The sequence below is a fragment of the Oncorhynchus masou genome, chromosome 24 (genome assembly GCF_036934945.1).
Source record: "Oncorhynchus masou masou isolate Uvic2021 chromosome 24, UVic_Omas_1.1, whole genome shotgun sequence".
Taxonomy (NCBI): Eukaryota; Metazoa; Chordata; class Actinopteri; order Salmoniformes; family Salmonidae; genus Oncorhynchus; species Oncorhynchus masou.
The window spans coordinates 36,645,437-36,667,940 of NC_088235.1; the positions used below are offsets into that span (position 1 = coordinate 36,645,437).

The 22,504-nt window shown below is 40.9% G+C and overlaps 1 protein-coding gene across 3 annotated transcripts in view; it reads left to right on the plus strand.

The window, feature by feature from the left end:
- Positions 1–4,377: 4,377 nt before the first annotated feature.
- dna2 (DNA replication helicase/nuclease 2) overlaps positions 4,378–22,504 on the plus strand; it is a 29,709-nt gene continuing 11,582 nt past the window's right edge. The window contains exons 1-4 of one of the 3 annotated variants that reach the window (XM_064933784.1): positions 4,378–4,733; positions 14,732–14,788; positions 15,259–16,301; positions 16,448–16,621. In XM_064933784.1, the coding sequence (XP_064789856.1) occupies positions 4,704–4,733; positions 14,732–14,788; positions 15,259–16,301; positions 16,448–16,621 (1,304 nt within the window). In that variant the 5' untranslated portion in view covers positions 4,378–4,703. The remainder of the gene's footprint in view (positions 4,734–14,731; positions 14,789–15,258; positions 16,302–16,447; positions 16,622–22,504) is intronic. The other 2 variants (XM_064933785.1, XM_064933786.1) reach the window with 2 other exon arrangements.

A 22,504-nucleotide genomic window follows, 5' to 3' on the forward strand; every position in this document is an offset into this window, starting at 1 on the left:
TGGACAGAGAGATAGGCCTATGTGTTCATCTTATCATATTTCTCTAATGCCAAATCAGCGTGTCTTGTTTGCATCAAAACTGTCCCTGTTCGCAAATAATTAAATCTGAGAGGTCATTAGGAATCTGAGCATGGTACTTTCAAAAGTTAGGCATACCTTTCCACCCCAGACAGAGTAGGCCTACCGACGCAGATAAGAGTATGTTTTAATTGCTGGCTACTCTTCTTCCGTTGCTTAACACAACGAGAGAAGGTCACAAGTGTTTCCCCAAAAGCTGCCCAGGTTTAATAATATTCTATTGTACAGAAAGTGAATAGCGTAATCAATTGATAGTAACAAAATTAGATTACTTCACAGTTAAAGTCAAATTTTTGTCTCCTCAGCCTCTGAATGTCAAAGAAACTAAACAATATACACTGGGTGTACAAAACAGCTCTTTTCATGACAGACTGACCAGGTGAAAGCTATGATCCCTCATTGATGTCACATGTTCAATCCACTTCAATCAGTGTAGATGAAGAGGAGGAGACAGGTCAAAGAAGGATTTTTAATCCTTGAGACAATTGAGACATGGATTGTGTATGTGTGCCATTCAGAGGGTGAATGGGCAAGACAAAATATTTAATTACCTTTGAATGGGATATGGTAGTAGGTGCCAGGCACAACCGGTTAGTGTGTCAGGAATGGTTTACCACCCAAAGGACATCCAGCCAACTTGACACAACTGTGGGAAACATTGGAGTCAACATGGGCCAGCATCCCTGTGGAACGCTTTCCACACCTTCTAGTCCATGTCCCGACGATCTGAGGCCGTTCTGAGGGCAAAAAGGTGTGCAACTTAATATTAGGAAGGTGTTCCTAATGTTTTGTACACTTAGTACAGAGGTTCTACATGGAACCCAGAAGGGTTCTACCTCGAACCAAAAAGGGTTCTCCTCTGGGGACAGCTGAAAAACCCTTAAAGGTTCTAGATAGCACGAGTGTACTTATTTCAGACTTAAATTTGGCATCACCTGATTTTACATTACTTTGTGTTTTTTTATAAGGCCAGATTCAAAAGATTCATTAAATAATTCTTACAGATGAATTTCAGGGTCCTAAAAAATAAATCAAATGTCATCACTATTTTAAAACAAATGTGTTAATAGGGCAGTACATTTTATACAGAAAATGCATGTATTCAGTGGAATGCACTATACTCTGGCATTAGAGATCAGCCACATCTCTCCTTTGATAGAGAACTAACTGAGTCATTGGATTATCATATAATTTTCAATAATAATTTCAACACCAAGACCCATCATCTTGTCCTGTGAGTCTGACAACAATTGTAAGCATTTTATTATTTTCCTTTTCTGAAATGTGTATGTGTGTGAGAGAGAGAGAGGTTAACTGTGGGGTTCTTTATAGTTTGGCTTATTGAACAGGTCCTTCAGAACCTATGTTTGAAGTTGTTGAGTGGTATGGTGGTTGTTTGGCATACACTAGATGCATGTGTTCCAGAGTAGAGAGACCCACAGTAGCTACTGTGGCAGGTGGGAAGGTGGAAATTACCTGAATGTCTTGTATTGTATTTATATTGTATTGGCTTTTGAATTGAGGTGACATAAGTGGATTATTTTTGTATATATTTCTTTACAACATTCTTTGTAGATTTAATCGCTCAATGTTCATCTCAAAGTCCACATGATTTATCTGTTTAAATTTTTTTTGTTGGGGTGTGGGGGGAGACCCCCACTGCGAGGATTCACCTTCGGGTTCTGTGCTAATTCACCAATGTCCTCAAATCCTAGCAACGCCCCTGGTAGATGGGTTTTGGAATGAGCTAGTCAGACCTAATCCCAATTGAAATGCTATGGCAGGATTTGAAATGAGCAGTTCATGCTTGAAAGCCCACAAATGTTGATGAGTTACAGCTGTTCTGCATGGAAGGGAGGGCCGAAATTCCTTCACAGTGATGAGAGAGACTGATCAACAACTACAGGAAGTGTTTGGTTGGAGTCATTGCAGCTACAGATGACAAAACCAGTTATTGAGTGTAAGGGTCAATTACTTTTCACACACAGCTGCATTGGGTGTTGCCTAACTTTGTTTATGAAATAAGTATGTAATTGTTGTGTTATTTGTTCACTTCAGTTTCCCTCTATCTAATATTAGGTTTTGGTTGAAGATCTGGTAACATTCAGTATCAAAAATATGCAATGTGTTTTAGGTTATTGTCCTGCTGAAAGGTGGATTTGTATCCCAGTAGCTTGGTTTCCATTCATTTGGCAACAGATTTCCATGTAAGTTGACACAACTGTGGATTCAAATAAAGATTCAAATAAAGATAATATGCACATTTTTCAACCAGTGGTGTGTTTCCATCAAACTTGTGATGACGTACTGCACACAATTTACTTTTCACTTAAGTTTTTATGTACCAAATCTTTTTTTAAGTTCAATGTGTTTCCATTGCATTTTCAACAAAAGCTATTGCATTAAATAGCAAATGTGCGTACTCTGGTCTTGGCACGTGCGCTCTAACCATCAGCCCGCAGATACACTGCAGGTAGGTTGTGCGGGTAGGCTCATCTACATGATGAAATTATTATGGATAAGAGTAAGAGTATTTGTATTTGTCAAACGGCAGTCAAGTATCGATCATCATGTCACCAGAATAAGACTCTCTATATTTATTAAGGAGCGTCAAGATCACCACGCACTTTCACCACAATGTGAAGTTCATCGTCATTTATTTTATCTATAGCCTAATAAACTGCATGATTTCCAGAGTCGTAGTGGGAGTACCACACACCATGTCATTGCGTGACTCCAAGTTTACTTCGATATGTTGGTTGTTAAATCAATATTTGTGCATAAAGGCATTTCTACCACCATTTCTTGCATAATTAATTTGACCGACACGAAAAGGTCCCACCATGTCAAATGAACAAATGATCTGTCAGCCTTTATAAAATTGTACCGAACTTCCTGTTTGTATCACAGGAGTCTTGATAAAATAAAAAAAATACGGTTTGACTTTACTCGCAAAAAACGTGGAAATGTGGTTAGTGTCTGTTGGAAAGCAGACTGAACCAGGTCTTCCTCTAGGACTTTGCCTGTGCTCTATTCCTAATATTTATATCCTAAAACACGTCCTAGTCCTTGCCTATGACAAGCTCACCCATAACATGATGCAAATACCAACATGCTTGAAAATATGAAAAGTGGTACTGATTGATGTGTTGTGTTGGATTTGCCACAAAAATAATGCCTTGTATTCCGGACCAAAAGTTAATTTCTTTGCCAAAGTTTTTGCAGTATTATTTTAGTGCTTTGTTTTGGATGCATTTTAGAGAAATTGTTTTTTTCTCTACAGCCTTCCTTCCGTTCATTCTGTAATTTACAGTAGTATTGTGGAGTAACAACAATGTTGTTGATCCATCCTCAGTTTTCTCCTGTCACAGCCATTTAACTCTGTAACTGGTTTAAAATCACCTTTGGCCTCATGGTGAAATCTCTGAGACGTTTCCTTCCTCTCCGTCAACTGAGTTAAAAAGGACGCCTGTATCTTTGTAGCGACTGGGTGTATTAATACACCATCCAATGTGTAATAATAATTTCACCATGCTCAAAGGGATATTAAATGTCTGCTTTAAAAAAAAAATGTTTTTTTTTACCCATCTACCAATAGACGCTCTTCTTTAAAAGGCATAGGAAAACCTCCTTTGTCTCTGTGCTTCAAATTCACTGCTCGATTGAGGGACCTTACAGTTAATTAAATTCAGGCTGTAACATGACAAAATGTGAAAAAAGTAAAGGGGTGTGAATACTTTCTGAAGGCACTGTACACACAATTAACCATCATGAGTAGGCCTAAGGAACTATGACAATACTTGAAAATAACCCCTATTTAATCTCTGGGAAAAAAATTGCCGGAAATTGATGGTTTGCTGTATGGATCAGATGAGATGGAGGTTATTACCACTAAATAAATTATTCGGAAAAGTTCTGGTGTGCCACATGGCACTGCCAAGATGGAGAGGAAGTCCAGGAAAATATATACAGTATCATTGTGGATGTGGCAGAACGGTTCCTGGGACTGAAAGACTTCTCAGCAGTGGAGTTTGTGTCTGTGAAGGGAGATATGAAGATTTGAGGTAAGGAAGAAGTGGGAGCTTTGGGGGTTTTGGTTTTGTCAATGTATTTGTTTTATTGTTTTATTTTGGGTTGGTTAAGTACATTTTCCCTATCACGTATTGGTTTTATTTTTTACCTTGTTTTTTTTCAACCCCGTCCAGTTAGCGGCGGTAATACACCATTTTGGTCTGTAGTCTGCCATAAAACTCACAAGAAGAAGAAAATATTATGGAGTGGGAGTGTCTTGATTCTAACTACCATTAATGCTTTTAGCGCGAAAAATAAGAATGAACGCAATGAATGAAATAACCTGAAATAGCTGGCTAGCCAAGTCTTTTGACGAGGTTGGCTCCCTTTATATATGTAACCGGTAGGCATTTGAGATGTACGTGTGATTAGTGAAGTAATACGTTTCCATCTAGGAACTAGCTAACGAAATATGTAAGCTTGCGTTGACTAAAACCAATAACGTTAACTAAAGTAATTTAGCCACTCAGGTTAGCTGCAGCTATCTCAAGCTAGTCATCTAAGTTAGCTATCATCCAAACACACATGCACGCCGTCAGATCTCTAACGTTACAATGCAGAGGACCAAGTCAAAGAAGAACTCTGTGAGTATTTGCATATTTTTATGATGCATGTAAAAGTAATAGTTTGTCACATGAATACGTAACGTTAGCTCGCTAGCTCGCAGGGTTTCCCGTAGCTCTTCATGACTCTAAGTTCCATTACACTACACATAGCTAAATCAGCCATTGGACTAAGTCGTCTTCTGCATGGGGGAGATTTGTTAAAAGCCCAGAGGTTCAGTCTGAACATTAACACGCGTCACTTGGTATGGTTTTGTAAACATAAGGACCTTTCATATCAGCAAGAAATTATTTTCAAAAAACTAACGGTTGAATTGAGACACCTTGTGCATATTCTAAAACATGGGGGTGGACGATTCTCATATCTTGAAAAAAATGATATTAAAGTAAATTAATCCGCCATCATTAACACGATGGAAAAATCGAATGATTTATTGAGTTATTACAAAGGGGGTATAATCATGAATGCTGATTGGTTAAAAGTGCATGCCAGCCGTTGTCTATTCCACAAGTTACTGCAGGCATTTTAACATCAGATGGTCACCTCAACTTCCGTCTGTTTTCCATAAACGTGCTGTAAAATTGATATATGGCCTTTTGGGTACACTCACCCTAACAAGGTGTGTATCAATTATTTTGATTGCATTTTTGTGTATATATACATACATATAAACAACAACTTACAGACGTACACAATTAAGTGATAATGCCTGAAAGTTGCAAACTGTGCCAATATATCTTCCAAACGCCGGCTTTGACGTCATTACCACTTTTATACAATTGGTTACCAACATATTCAAATAATGATTGCCATATTTTAATTAAACTTTATTTTGATATGTATTCATACTTTTTCATCCTTCCACAAGATATAGTCCCAAACCAAATATAGGGTTGCTACCCTGGTCGTTCGTTCTATAGGTTCGGTTGCCAGACACAACCCAGTCGTTCAGTCTTTTTGTTCTGTATCTATGGACGCGACCCAGTCATTCATTCTAAATGTTCCATTGCCATCCAGGCTGGCAACGTTCTTATCCCTTGCTAGCTAGCCAACTACAGCTAACTTACAGTCACGTAACAACAGTAGCTACATTTGCATAAGCTGTTCTCTAGTGACATTTATTTGGGTACATCCATAAAAATGATGGCAGCTGATTCATGATTTCAACTAGCTGAGAAACGCTGCCTTCCTCTCGCTCTCGTCCCAACCATGTTCATTACTATGGGACAGCTAGAGATCGAATTTGAATATTGAAACAATGTTGCAAATGTCGGAGATAGACAGCAAGGTCTAGGATGCTAAACGGCTTGCATTCCCCGAACACCTGTGTATAAGCCTAACTCAGAAAGTGTAGTTTTGTCAATAGAGGAACTCATAAATGTATGGATCTGTGCTAAACTGCAACAGGTAAGTGAAATATCAAAATTTACTGGGGGAGGGGATGATCCAAGGGTTGTCAAATGTATTTGTTTTTGCTTTGGGGAGGGTGTTTTTTTTCTATTGGGCTCAGGGTAATGTGTGTGTTTACCTTGTTTACATTTTCTCTTCTGATTGTATTTAAGCAAAAAGGTCAGAGGAGGTGTAGATGCTGTATGGCTTAATGAAATGCGTCACAATGTAAACTGGGCATTATTTAAGCAATAAGGCCCGAGGGGGTGTGGCATATGGCTAATATACCACAGCTAAGGGCTGTTCTTATGCGCAACGCAGAGTGCCTGGACACAGCCCTTAGCCATGGTATATTGGCCAAATACCACAAACCACCGATATGACTTTTTGCTTTTAGAAACTGGTAACCAACATAAATATTTTTGGGGTCATACCCGTGGTATATGGTCTGATATACCACGGCTTTCAGCATTCAGGCCTCGAACCACCCAGTTTATAATTTACTTATAAACAATTGCTTGACTGACTTCTGATATTACCCTAATAAAGTTTAAGTGTTTGTCAACGTTTAGTATGGTATGTCTATTATTCAACTTTAGCTACTGCAGGCCTATGATATGAAGGCAATAAGTGAAATAATATGTATGTAAACAATTGGTGGAAAAATTACTTGTGTCATGCACAAAGTAGATGTCCTAACTGACTTCCCAAAGCTATAGTTTATTAACAAGAAATTTGTGGAGTGGTTGAAAAATGAGTTTTAATGACTCAAACCTAAGTGTATGTAATTTTCTGACCTAGTTGTACATTTAATTACTTCCTCTACTGGTTGTCTGGGTGGTTGGTCCTTATGCTTTGGACTAAAGGTCGACCGATTAATCGGAATTGCCGCTTTAATTAGGGCCGATTTCGTGTTTTCATAACAATCGGAAATCTGTATTTTTGGACACTTTTTTTTTTTTTTTTTTTTTTTTTTTTTTTTTTTTTACACCTATGATCTTTATTTAACTAGGCAAGTCAGTTAAGAACACATTCTTATTTTCAATGACGGCCTAGGAATGGTGGGTTAACTTCTTACGGTATAGGGGATTGTTGCGTGCCACTTGGGCAAAAAACAGGGAAAATGCAGCTGGGCAAATTTTTAAAAATTATATAAAAATCAAACTTTCATTAAATCACACGTAAGATACTCAATTAAAGCTACACTCGTTGTGAATCCAGCCAACATGTCAGATTTTAAAAAGGCTTTTTGGCAAAAGCATAAGAAGCTATTATCTGATGATAGCACAACAGTAAACAAAGAGGGTAGCATATTTCAGCCCTGCAGGCGCTACACAAAACGCACAAATAAAATATAAAACATGTATTACCTTTGACGAGCTTCTTTTGTTGGCACTCCAATATGTCCCATATACATCACAATTGGTCCTTTTGTTCGATTAATTCCGTCCATATATATCAATGTTAATTTATAAAGCGCGTTTGATCCAGAAAAAAACTGCTTCCAAAATGAGCAACGTTCACTACAAAATATTTCAAAAGTTGCCTATAAACTTGGCTAAAATATTTCAAACTACTTTTGTGATACAACTTTAGGTATTTTTAAACGTTAATAATCGATCAAATTGTAGACGGGTTTATCTGTGTTAAAAACAGGAAGACCACAAACCATGCTACTTTTCAAGTCTTAACAGTGTTACGCAGTTCCTAGATGGCCTACTTCTTCAATGCACAAATGAATAACCTCAACCAAATTCAAAAGACTGGTGACATCCAGTGGAAGCGGTAGGAACTGAAAACCAGTTCCTAAGAAATATCGTTTGCCAACGAGAACCACTGAGCAGACGGAGACCTAAAAAAGAAAATCCGAAAGTTTAGTCCTTGGTGTTTTGACTGCAACATAAGTTCTGTTATACTCACAGACATGATTCAAACAGTTTTAAACTTCAGGGTTTTCTATCCAAATCTACTAATAATATGCATATCTTATATTCTTGGCATGAGTAGCAGGAATTTGAAATTGGGCATGCTATTTATCCAAAAGTGAAAATGCTGCCCCCTATCCCAAATAGGTTAACTGCCTCGTTCAGGGGCAGAAAGACAGATTTTGACCTTGTCAGCTCGGGGATCCAATCTTGCAACCTTGCAACAGTTAACTAGGCCAACGCAATAACGACCTGCCTCTCTCTCGTTGGACTCCACAAGGAGTGTTATGCGAATGCAGTAAGTCAAGGTAATTTGCTAGCTAGTTAAACTTATCTTATAAAAAACAATCAATCATAGTCACTCGTTAACTACACGTGGTTGATGGTAATATCTAGCGTGTCCTGCGTTGCATATAATCTGACTGAGCATGCAAGTATCTGACTGAGCGGTGGTAGGCAGAATCAGGTGCGTAAACATTAATTCAAACAACACTTTCGGGCATTTTGCCAGCAGCTCTTTGTTGTGCGTCAAGCATTGTGCTGTTTATGACTTCAAGCCTATCAACTCCCGAGATGAGGCTGGTGTGACCGAAGTGAAATGGCTAGCTAGTTAGCGCGTGCTAATAGTGTTTCAAACGTCACTCGCTCTGAGCCTTGAAGTGGTTGTTCCCCTTGCTCTGCATGGGTAACGCTGCTTCGAGGGTGGCTGTTGTCGCTGTGTTGCTGGTTCGAGCCCAGGGAGGAGCGAGGAGAGGGACGGAAGCTATACTGTTACACTGGCAATACTAAAGTGCCTATAAGAACATCCAATAGTCAAAGGTTAATGAAATACAAATGGTATAGAGGGAAATTGTCCTGTATTAACTACAACCTAAAACGTCTTACCTGGGAATATTGAAGACTCATGTTAAAAGGAACCACCAGCTTTCACATGTTCTCATGTTCTGAGCAAGGAACTGAAACGTTAGCTTTCTTACATAGCACATATTGCACTTTTACTTTCTTCTTCAACACTTTGTTTTTGCATTATTTAAACCAAATTGCACACGTTTTATTATTTATTTGACGCTAAATTGATTTTATTGATGTATTATACAGAGGGGCAAAAAAGTATTTAGTCAGCCACCAATTGTGCAAGTTTTCCCACTTAAAAAGATGAGACCTGTAATTTTCATCATAGGTACACTTCAACTATGACAGACAAAATGAGAAGAAAAAAATCCAGAAAATCACATTGTAGGATTTTTATTGAATTTATTTGCAAATTATGGTGGAAAATAAGTATTTGGTCAATAACAAAAGTTTCTCAATACTTTGTTATATACCCTTTGTTGGCAATGACAGAGGTCAAACATTTTCTGTAAGTCTTCACAAGGTTTTCACACACTGTTGCTGGTATTCTGGCCCATTCTTCCATGCAGATCTCCTATAGAGCAGTGATGTTTTGGGGCTGTTGCTGGAACAGACTTTCAACTCCCTCCAAAGATTTTCTATGGGGTTGAGATCTGGAGACTGGCTAGGCCACACCAGGACCTTGAAATGTTTCTTACGAAGCCACTTCTTCGTTGCCTGGGTGGTTTGTTTGGGATCATTGTCATGCTGAAAGACCCAGCCACATTTCATCTTCAATGCCCTTGCTGATGGAAGGAGGTTTTCACTCAAAATCTCACGATACATGGCCCCATTCATTCTTTCCTTTACACGGATCAGTCGTCCTTGTCCCTTTGTTGAAAAACAGCCCCAAAGCATGATGTTTCCATCCCCATGCTTCACAGTAGGTATGGTGTTCTTTGGATGCAACTCAGCATTCTTTGTCCTCCAAACACGACGAGTTGAGATATTACCAAAAAGTTATATTTTGGTTTCATCTGACCATATGACATTCTCCCAAGCTTCTTCTGGATCATCTAAATGCTTTCTAGCAAACTTCAGACGGGCCTGGACATGTTTTGGCTTAAGCAGAGGGACACGTCTGGCACTGCAGGATTTGAGTCCCTGGCGGTGTATTGTGTTACTGATGGTCGGCTTTGTTACTTTGGTCCCAGCTCTCTGCAGGTCATTCACTTGGTCCCCCCGTGTGGTTCTGGGATTTTTGCTCATTGTACTAGTGATCATTTTGACCCCAACGAGGTGAGATCTTGCGTGGAGCCCCAGATCGAGGGAGACTATCAGTGGTCTTGTATGTCTTTCATTTCCTAATAATTGCTCCCACAGTTGATTTCTTCAAACCAAGCTGCTTACCTATTGCAGATTCAGTCTTCCCAGCCTGGTGCAGGTCTATAATTTTGTTTCTGGTGTCTTTAGACAGCTCTTTGGTCTTGGCCATAGTGGAGTTTGGAGTGTGACTGTTTGAGGTTGTGGACAGGTGTCGTTTATACTGATAACAAGTTCAAACAGGTGCCATTAATACAGATAATGAGTGGAGGACAGAAGAGCCTCTTAACCTCTTGGAACACTAGGGGCAGTATTTCATTTTTGGATGAAAAAACGTTCCCGTTTTAAACAAGATATTTTGTCACGAAAAGATGCTCGACTATGCATATAATTGACACTCTGACGTTTCCAAAACTGCAAAGATATTGTCTGTGAGTGCCACAGAACTGATGCTACAGGTGAAACCAAGATGAAACTTCAAACAGGAAATTAGCAAAATCTTTGAGGCGCTGTTTTCCATTGTCTCCTTATATGGCTGTGAATGCGCCCTGAACGAGCCTACACTTTCTGCCTTTTCCCCAAGGTGTCTGCAGCATTGTGACGTGTTTGTAGGCATATCATTGGAAGATTGGCCATAAGAGACTACATTTACCAGGTGTCCGCCCGGTGTCCTTTTTCGATATTGGTGCGTAATCTCCAGCTGCAAGCATTCTTCCATGTGATTCAGAGGAGAGAGCAGATTTCCACGAACGATATATCATTGAAGAGATATGTGAAAAACACCTTGAGGATTGATTCTAAACAACGTTTACCATGTTTCAGTCGATATTATGGAGTTAATTTGGAAAAAAGTTTGGCGTTTTGATGACTGAATTTTTTAAACTTTTTTTGATAGCCAAACGTGATGAACAAAACGGAGCGATTTCTCCTACACAAAGAATATTTTTGGAAAAACGGAACATTTGCTATCTGAGTCTCCTCATTGAAAACATCCGAAGTTCTTCAAAGGTAAATGATTTTATTTGAATGCTTTTCTTGTTTTTGTGAAAATGTTGCCCGCTGAATGCTACGCTAAATGCTACGCTAGCTATCAATAATCTTACACAAATGCTTGTTTTGCTATGGTTGAAAAGCATATTTAGAAAATCTGAGATGACAGTGTTGTTAACAAAAGGCTAAGCTTTAGAGCTAGCATATTTATTTCATTTGCGATTTTCATGAATAGTTAACGTTGTGTTATGGTAATGAGCTTGAGGCTGTATTCACAATCCGGGATGGCTAGAATCAAGAGGTTAAAGTAGTTGTTACAGGTCTGTGAGAGCCAGCAATCTTGCTTGTTTGTAGGTGACCAAATACTTATTTTCCACCATCACTTGCAAATAAATTCATAAAAAATCCTAAAATGTGATTTTCTGGATTTTTTTCCCCCCCTAATTTTGCCAGTCATAGTTGAAGTGTACCTATGATGAAAATTACAGGTCTCTCTCATCTTTTTAAGTGGGAGAACTTGCACAATTTTTGACTGACTAAATACCCCCCCGCTGTAGTAAGTTAAAATAAGTGTTCATTCAGTATTGTTGTAATTGTCATTATTACAAATAAATACAATCACAAAAAAAAATCGTCCGATTAATCTATATCTGCTTTTTTGGTCCTCCAATAATCGGTGTCAGCGTTGCATAATCATAATCGGTCAACCTCTACTTTGGACACTAACTTCCAGACGAGCTTCAATGCCATACAACTCTCCTTCCGTGGCCTCCAACTGCGCTTAAATGCAAGCAAAACTTAGTGTGTTCTTAAATCGATTGCTGCCCACACCTACCCACCCATCCAGCATCACTATTCTGGATGGTTCTGACTTAGAATATGTGGACAACTACAAATACCTAGGTGTCTGGTTAGACTGAACTCTCCTTCCAGACTCACGTTAAGCATCTCCAATCCAAAACTAAATCTCAAATCAGCTTTCTATTTCGCAACAAGCATCCTTCACTCATGCTGCTAAACATACCCTTGTAAAACGGACTATCATACCGATCCTTGACTTCGGCGATGTCATTTACAAAATAGCTTCCAACACTACTCAGCAAATTGGATGCAGTCTATCACAGTGCAATCCATTTTGTCACCAAAGCCCCATATACTACCCACCACTGCGACCTGTATGCTTTCGTTGGCTGGCCCTGGCTTCATATCCGTTGCCAAACCAACTGGCTCCAGGTCATCTATAAGTCAATGCTCGGTAAAGGCCCAACTTATCTCAGCTCACTGGTCACCATAGCAGCATGGGCTCCAGCAGGTGTATTTCACTAGTCACTCCCAAAGCCAATTTTTTCCTTCGGCCGCCTTTCCTTCCAGTTCTCTGCTTCCAATGACTGGAACGAACTGCAATTATCACTGAAGCTGGAGACTCATCTCTCCCTCACTAGCTTTAAGCACCAGCTGTCAGAGCAGATCACTGCACCTTTAAATAGCCCATCCAACTACCTCATATTGTTATTTATTTTGCTCCTTTGCACCTCAGTACCGCTACTTGCACACTCATCTCCTGCCCCTCTATCACCCCAGTGTTTAATTTGCCATACTGTAATAATTTCGCCACTATGGTCTATTTATTGCTTCAGCCCCCTTATGCTACCTCATTTGCACACACTGTATATATACTTTCTCTATTGTGTTATTGATACTGTTTATTCCATGTGTAACTCTGTCGCACTGCTTTGCTTTTTCTTGGCCAGGTCGCAGTTGTAATTGAGAACTTGTTCTCAGCTAGCCTACCTGGTTAACCTTTCTAGGTAGCGGAACCCCCTCGACAACATTCTGCTGAAAAGGCAGCGTGTGAAATTCAATTTTTTTGGGGGGGAAATATGTAACTTTCACACATTAACATGTCCAATACAGCAAATGAAAGACAAACATCTTGTTAATCTACCCATAGTGTCCGATTTCAAAAATGCTTTACAGCGAAAGCACAACATATGATTATGTTAGGTTATAGCCAAGTCAGAAAAACAGCCATTTTTCCAGCCAAAGATAGGAGTCACAAAAACAGAAATATAGATTAAATTAATCATTAACCTTTGCTCTTCATCAGATGACACTCATAGGACATCATGTTACATAATACATGTATGTTTTGATCAATAGTGTGCATATTTATATCCAAAAATCTGTTTATATTGGCGCATTACGTGCAGTAATGTTTTGATTCCAAAACATCTGGTGATTTTGCAGAAATACTCATAATAAGCATTGATAAAAGATACAATTGTTATTCACAGAATAAAAAATATACTTCTCCTTAATGCAACCGCTGTGTCAGATTTCAAATAAACTTGACGGAAAAAGCATAATCTGAGAACTGAGCTCAGAACCCAAAACAGCCAGAGGAATATCTGCCATTTTGAACAAAGTTAGAAATAACACCATAAATATTCACTTACCTTTGATCTTCATCAAAGGCACTCCCAGGAATCCCAGTTCGACAATAAATTACTGATTTGTTCCATAAAGTCTCCTTATGTCCAAATAGCCATGCTAACAACAAGTGTTCAGCCCAGTAATCCATCTTCATGAGGCGCATGCACTTCGTCCAGACACAAACCCAAAGTTCCGTTAGTCCTTTAGAAACATGTCAAACGATGTATGGAATCAATCTTTAGGATGTTTTTAACATAAAACATCAATAATGTTCCAACTGGAGAATTCCTTTGTCTGAAGAAAAGCACTGGAACGAGAGGTAACTCTGTCGGGAGCGCACGTCATGAGACCAAGGCACTCTGCCAGACCACTGACTCAGAGGTCTCATGAGCCCCTCCTTTATAGTATAATCCTCATTCAAGTTTCTAAAGATGGTTGACATCTAGTGGAAGCTGTAGGCCAAGCTTTGAAGAACTACAAACCTCTGATGTCCCACTTCCTGGTTGGATTTGTCTCGGGTTTTAACCTGCCATATGAGTTCTGTTATACTCAGAGATCATTCAAACAGTTTTAGAAACTTCAGAGTGTTTTCTATCCAATACTAATAATAATATGCATATATTAGCATCTGGGACAGAGTAGGAGGCAGTTCACTGGGCACGCTATTCATCCAAATGTGAAAATGCTGCCCCCTATCCCAAAAAGGTTAAATAAATGTGGGGGGGGGGGGTGCTGCTGGAAATTTGAGGTGAAATATCCACAAGAAAAGTATTACCAAACATACTTTTCAAAATGCTGGTAGTGCATTCAGATTTCACCTGAAGCATGCGCACACAATGTAAATGCATGCATGAAATTCATACATACTAGCAGCTCGTGCATGTGTTACATGATTTTGCACATGCTTTATGTGACAGAAGTCTGAGCGCACTAGTACCAGCTTCTTTACCAAATCAGTTTAATACTTTCCTGTGGATATTTTGGTCTCGTTACGATATGATAACTGATTCAGAGGGGTTGGGTTAAATGCGAAAGACGTGCATTGTTGTACAACTGACGAGGTATCCCCTTTACCCTAACACCACAAAGGCTCTATGCTAATTTGTTGTAATTTGTCCCAACGATAGGTAATTGGAGGCCATCAGAAGACACTCTCTTCATTTTTCTACCCAAACAAACTCAAGGTGACCCCCCCCCCCATTGCATTGTCCTTTGAGTTAAGGCGTCCACATGCTTCACAGCCGGTAGAGTTTGGCATATACTATGATATTTTTCTTTTGGACTCGGGTGAGTTTATTCCGCTGTTTGGGCGCACATTTTTTTCTGGAGGCAAGCAGAATTTCAGGGAAAGCCTACTCCCCTTCTGCAAAACATCAAAATGAATGACAGATTTATTGAGTTAGATTAATTCTGACTATTTAGAAGAAGTGTGTACTGGCTATGGCGTCTCAATGGATGTTATTATTGCTGCTTTTTTCTCGAATTTTTCTTTTCTTTTCTTTTTAAGGGAGCATGTGAACACTTGTTCGGTTAGCAGAGTTGGCTAGGCACCAACTGAACTGAAGCATGCTGACGCCTTTACCATTTCTTATTGAATTATCCTCACTCTGTACAATTGTTGACAAACTTAAGTCTGACCTTGTGTTGGTTTCAGGAGTCAACGCCTCCCTCAAAGAGAACTATATGCAGCATAACTGAGATGGACTCGTCAAATGTCACCTCTAACCAGCGCAGTGTCCTGGGAGGCATTGAAAATTCTCCCCTGTCTTTTGACCTCTTATCTGTCCCAGAGACCCCCGACAGCCAGATCAGAACCTCTCACCCTGCCAGAAAGCCTGAAGATGGGCATCTCTCTCCTATCTGCCGCAGCCCGTGCTCCAGAGGGGTCAGCTTAAGGGAAAATTCTCCCAATGCAGCTATGTTCTCCCTGAGGAGTAAGATCAGTCCCCCACCTCGGGTACAGACGAGCACCAAGAACAGTAACATGCAACGTTGCTCTGTGAAAAGACTGTTCAGTCCCGATGACTTGCAGGTTGCCAAGCGTCCCAAAACCATGCCAGTAAAGAGGCCCTCTATTAGCCCTTTGCGGAAGCCTCTCCTTCATGGAGAGGAATTCCTGAGCGAATGCTTGCAGGTCATTGGTGACACTCAAAACTCCAAAGGTACTAAATTCCAGCAGGGCACAGGCCTAGTTGTCAAAGCTGTGAATGGTAGAAAGCCATCCAAGGCTGGTCAGATACACTTAGGTTACAGTGTATTGACATCAGGTGCCAAGGAGAAGATTAGAAACGTCATGCCATCATTAAAGCCACTGTCTGTCAAAAGAGCTTCGTCCTTGTCCTCTAATGAGAGCTCTCTCCCCAGCAGCTTGAGTGAATGTGAAGAGTGTGCTTTTACGGTCATTACAGAACAGAAAGATGCCACAGAATATAATGGCTGCCCTACAGACTTGAATACAAGCGGTGGGCATGTGATCTCTACTAGCTTTGAGAAGCCTAGTAGTGTAAAAACTATCCTTCCCTGTCCACCCAATACCAATAAGAGCTTAATGGAAGTTGAAAACAGTGCTGTCAGAGACCGTGGCACTGATGGGAAAGGAGGAACATCAGAAAACCACCTGGAGGGGCTGGAGGACAACTGTTTTGATGACACAATGGATGAGATCTTCAGTAACACTGAGGAGAAATCCAATGTTGGGTATGATGAGCACATCTAACTTACTAGGCATAGTCTCAAAAAAAAATTGAATAGATTTTTTTTTGTGTGCCTGAAATGCCTTTTTTCTGGTATGGAGTGATATTTGTGCAGATGAAATTACCCTTTTCTTGTTTTTCACTAACCAGTAAAAAGAAAGGCATCCCAGACCATGTTATTCTGACCACTGGGCTGCACAACCGCTACTGGATACTAGATGTGCAGGAGATCCATGGTGCTCGTGGCTCTGTGGAGAAACATCTGACCATCACTGCCTCCAAGACCTCCCATCCTACTGAGATTTGTATTCTGAAGGATGGATGGTAATTTTCTGCACAATACATTATTTTACATACCCAAATGAGTGGACAAAACATTAACACCCGCTCTTTCCATGACACATTCTGACCAAGTGAATTGAGGTGAAAGCTATGTTCCCTTATTAATGTCACTCGTTAAATCCACTTCAATCAGTGGAGATGAAGGGGAGGAGACAGGTTAACAAATTATTTGTAAGCCTTGAGACATGGCTTGTGTATCAAATGTTATTTGTCACATACACATTTAGCAGATGTATTTATTATGGATCCCCATTAACTGATGCCAAGGCAGAAGCAACTCTTCCTGGGGTTGAGCAAAATTAAGGCAGTTTATACAATTTTAAAAACATTACAATACATTCACAGATTTCACAACACACTATGTGCATTCCCAATACAATCTAGTGTGTTTCTCCTTGAAGTTGCGAGTAGAGGTTTTTTTAATACGATCAATGACCTGGACAACGTTGATTCTTGTTTTTTGGGGGGTTTAGCTGTACAGTGCCTCTATACAATGTGTGTGATGTTAGGTGTTCTATTGACTTGAATATGATGTGTGTGTGGCTGGTTTGAGTTTTGGTAGCTACCACTACCACATATCTACAGTACAAAATCCATGTGCACGTGTGTTTGTAGTGCGTATGTTATTGTGTGTGAATGCATGTCTGTGTCTATGTTTTTGTTGCTTCACAGTCCCTGCTGTTCCATAATGTGTGTATTTATCTTTTATTTATTTATATATATATATATATATTTCTGCTTGCATCCGTTACCTGATGTGGAATAGAGTTCCATGTAGTCATGGCTCTATGTAGTACTGTGCGCCTCCGATAGTCTGCTCTGGATGTGGGGACTGTGAAGAGACCTTGAATGCAAGAATCTAGGCAATAATGCAGCAATAGGCAAAACCTATGGAGCGACCTTATGAGCTCCTATGTCTGTCCATTGTAAGTTTTCCTTCTATCACAGATATCTCCATTGAGGTACATGATTGTCAGCCTCTGTGTTTAGCTCGGTGAGTGCCTCTCGCTTGTTTGTGAGTAGAGTCTTGTATTTGCTGAAACTCCTCTGTTGACTGAACTGATGGGGAAGTAGATGTAGGGCACTGCCACTTCTGCAACTCTTGGGAATCTTGCACTCAGGCCCCTCTAGTAATCCGCAAGCTCCAAAGCAGGTGAGTGCTCCCTGGACACACAGTGGTGATAGGCAATCCATTATTCACTGAGCTCGGTTGGTGGGCTTGCTATGGGTTTCAGTTGTGTGTAGGCTTCAATCTGCTTTTCCATGGCTGGAGCCTGCCTAAGATTGAACACCCTAGCCAGCCTGTAGACCTCTCTGGCTTGATGTGTGTCCCAGTGCTTTGAGAACTTTGAAGGCCAAGTGGAATGCATCATGGAGATGGTCAAGCACCTCCCTCCTCTCTCCAATCCCCATCCTTCTCAATAGCTCATCTGCTTTGGCACCATACCCACATGTTTTTGCCGTTCCATTCACTAGATAAGAGCCCAGATCCTCCATGACATTGTATGCAGACACTGGTTCCTTCCAGGATTGATAGAGCTGTCATCAGTTTGGAGCAGCCCTCTGAGATGAAGGTTAGCTTAACAGTGAAGGCCTGCACCTTCTCCTCTGTTTCCAGCTGGCTGAGGATGTTTGTGACTGCCTGGGATGATGACTTTTCTGCCAACAAAAACTCTGTACAGATGAACATGCTGTGCATGGTACTTCACCTGGAGCTATTTCACCTGGAGATCACTGCTTTTGGAGGAGTCTTGGCCTGCACAAACTTCTTCATAATGAGGAAGCTCACCCATCTTCTCTTTCTGGCAGGCTTCTTGAAGAAGACCTCTCATCCATGTCACAAGTGATGCAACTTCAGAAGTATTTGTAGTGCTGCCAGGTCTCACCCACCAGATTGATGACGTGGCAGAGACCGGTTACATGGACACTGTTGGGCATCACTCCTTTCAGAACCTCCTTGTATGCCTTCAGGCAGTAGGAGGCATTATCTGTGACTGCCCAGGCATCATTCAGGTTCAGATCGTTGCTTGGAGGGAGTATAGCTTGGAGGGAGTATAGCTAGTATAGCTTGGGAAAACGTTGAGTAGTTGCTTCTGTCCATGAAAATGACATCCACCAGAAAGTACTGGTTTTCAACACCTGCAATGAAAGATAAGGAAAAACTGTTTTAACCTAAAATGAGTGACAAAATAAGTCATTTCAAGTGTAAACACACTATAGATACAGCGATAGTTAGCAGCTGTCTGCCTCTCCATTTAGCTGACGTACATCGTTATATTTCACCACGATAGCTCGTTGTTTGGAATATCACAATTTGCTTGCGGACAATTCACATTGCAGAATGTAAATGTAGGCTAATGCAACGGTATATCAATGGGCTGTTAAATTAACTCATCAATGACAATGTTTAGACCGCTGCAATCCCTTGCATCTGTCTTGTCAACAACCACCCCAAACCTCTTCCCACGGCTCTTTTGTAGAACGACAGTCATATGTTGGTCGAACACACAGGGCAGGTGAGTTTGACCGAGGCTGCTCTCATTTTCGGGCAACGCTCCTCCCTGTTTGCAATGCTTCACTCGAAACAGCCGTAGCTTTCTTCGCTTTTCTAAGGGGATGTCAGACTCGGTGCACACAGCCACAAAGTCCTGAAATAAATTGTCTTAAATCTGCAAATGCGCTTGCACTAGTAATGGTAGTTTGAAGAGGCATGCTCTGGCTAACACGGTGCTTTTCCTTGTTCTTCACATGGGCTTTAGATTTTAAGTGGTCATCACACATTTTTACGGGTCCAATCAATAGTACGCTGACAGAATTTTCAAAACAGCTTATCACCTGACTCATAGTTTACTTCTTGGCCGTCATAGACGGCCTCTTCTACAAGTTTCTCAGTGACAGCCAAGTTGTGAGGTGACGTAAGGGTCCTAAACCTGACCGACCCCCTATCAAAACACGCCAATCGAAAATGGAAGTATTTCTCTATGCCTACTTGTCTGTAACTTTACAGTTGTCATTTAGGTTACTAGAATATATTAGGCTTACTTTTGATAAAAATAAAAATAAATCTTTCAGCCAAATTTATAGAAAATTCCTTGATTCCGTCCCAGTTTTCCGTTCAGTTACCTTTCGTTGGTGAACAAAATGACTTGATTCTGTACTTTATCACAATCCCACCATGAGTAGTTAATCATGAAACATACACCCCTGTCTGTCTTCTTCCCGGAGAGTTCTTTATTTCTGTCTGCGCGATGTACTGAGAACACAACTGGCTGTATTGACTGGGACATTATTTCTGGAAAGAGCCATGATTCTGTGAAAAAGTGTGTCACGGTCCCTGATGTCTCTCTGGAAGGAGATCCTCGCCCTGAGCTCGTCTACTTTATTGTCCAGAGATTGAATAATATTCTCTGAAGTGGTGGATGGTGTTTACCCCTCCCGAGTCAGACTAGAAGTCCACTCCGAATACCTCTTCTCTGCCGGCGGTGTCTTGGAACAGCCTCTGGGATAAGTTCAGTTGTCCTGGGGAGTACAAACAAAGGATCCAATTCGGGAAAGTTGTATACCTGGTCGTAATGCTGGTGAGTTACTGCTGCTCCAAAAGTTATTTCCGGCTGTATGTGATATAAAAAAATAAACTGTGTTAATAATGTAAGAAATAACGCATAAAAACAAAATCCTGCAATGTTGCTTAGGGGCTAGAAGCAGAGCTTCCATGTCTGTTGGCGCATCTTACATATGTGTCATTCAGAGGGTGAATGGGCAAGACAAATAATTTAAGTGCCTTTGAACAGGGTATGGTAGTAGGTGCTAGGCGCACCGGTTTTGTCAAGAACTGCAAGCTGCTGGGTTTCTCACGCTCAACAGTTTCCCACGTGTATCAAGAATGGTCCACCACCCAAAGGACATGACATTTGATTTTGTGTCACATGCTCCAAATACAACAGGTGTAGATCTTACAGTGAAATGCTTACTTACAAGCCCTTAACCAACAGTGCAGCTTAAGAAACTTTAACTTATTTATTTACTATATGAACCGAATTAAATACAAAAATATATATATTTTTTAAACCAGAAGAAAATAGAAAACTAACTATAGCGCAACAATAAAATATCAGTAATGAAGCTATGTACAGGGGGTACCGGTACAATGCGTGGAGGCACAGGTTAGTCGAGGTAATATGTAGGAAGAGGTAAAGTGACTATGCATGGATAATAACCAGAGTAGCAGCAGCTTAAAAATGATGGGGTCGCAATAAAAATAGTCCGGGTAGCCATTTGATTAGCTGTTCAGTAGTCGTCTTATGACTTGGGGGGGTAGAAGCTGTTAAGCCTTTTGGACCTAGACTTGGTGCTCCGGTATCGCTTGCCATGTGGTAACAGAGTGTCTATGACTAGGGTGGCTGGAGTTTTTTGACATTTTTAGGGCCTTCATCTGACACCGCCTGGTATAGAGGTCCTGGATGGCAGGAAGCTTGGCCCCAGTGATGTACTGGGCCGTACGCACTACCCTTTGTAGTGCCTTGCGGTCAGCGGCTGAGCAGTTACCATATCAGGCGGTGATGCAACCAGTGCACCAGGATGCACTCGAACTTCTTTGATGATCTGAGGTCACGTGCCAAATCTTTTTATTCTCCTGAGGGGTAAAAAGTGTTGTTGTGCCCTCACGACTGTCTTGGTCTGTTTGATCCATGATAGTTTGTTGGTGATGTGGACACCAAGGAATTCAGTTATCAACCTGCTCTACTACATGTTTCATGATTAACTACTCATGGTGGGATTGTGATAACATACAGAATCAAGTCATTTTGTTCACCAACCTAGAATACCTCAAATAGTCACAGCCGTGTATATTCCCCCTCAAGCCGATACCAAGGCGGCCCTCAAGGAACTTCACTGGACTTCATGCAAACTTCAAACTACATACCCTGAGGCCGCATTTATTGTAGCTGGGGTTATCAACTTGTCCTCCTTTTCCTGTAGTCCACGATTATCTCCTTAGTCTTGATCACGTTGAGGGAGCGGATGTTATCCTGGCACTACACTGCCAGGTCTCTGACCTCATCCCTATAGGCTGTATCATTGTTGGTGATCAGGCCTACCACAGTTGTCGTTAGCAAACTTAATGATGGTGTTGGAGTCATGCTTGGCCATGTGATCATGGGTGAACAGGGATTACAGGAGGGGACTGAGCATGCACCCCTGAGAGGCCCTTGTGTTGAAGATCAGCGTGGCAGATGAGTTGTTACCTACCCTTACCAGCTAGAGGTGGCCTGTCAGGAAGTCCAGGATCCAGTTGCAGAGGGAGGTGTTTAGTCTCAGGGTCCTTAGTTTAGTGATGAGCTTTGAGGGCACTATGGTGTTGAACGCTGAACTGTAGTCAATGAATAGCATTATCACGTAGGTGTTCCTTTTGTCCAGGTGGGGAAGGGCAGTATTGAATGCAATAGAGATTGCATCATCTATTGGGGCGATATGCAAATGGGGTGGGTCTAGGGTTTCTGGGATGGTGTTTGTGAGCCTTGACCAACCTTTCAGAGCACTTCATGGCTACAGACGTGAGTACCATGGGTCGGTAGTTATTTAGGCAGGTTACCTTTGTGTTCTTGGGCACAGAGACTATGGTGGGCTGCTTGAAACATGTTTGTTAGACTTGGACAGGTTGATAATGTCAGTTGCCAGTTGGTCAGCGCATGCTCGGAGTACATGTCCTTGTAATCCTTCTGGCCCTGCGGCCTTGTTAATGTTGACCTTTTTAAAGGTCTTACATGGCCTGCGGATATCGTGATCACACAGTCGTCCGGAACAGCTGGTGCTCTCATGCATGCTTCAGTGTTGCTTGCCTTGGAGCATCCAGCCAAATTAACA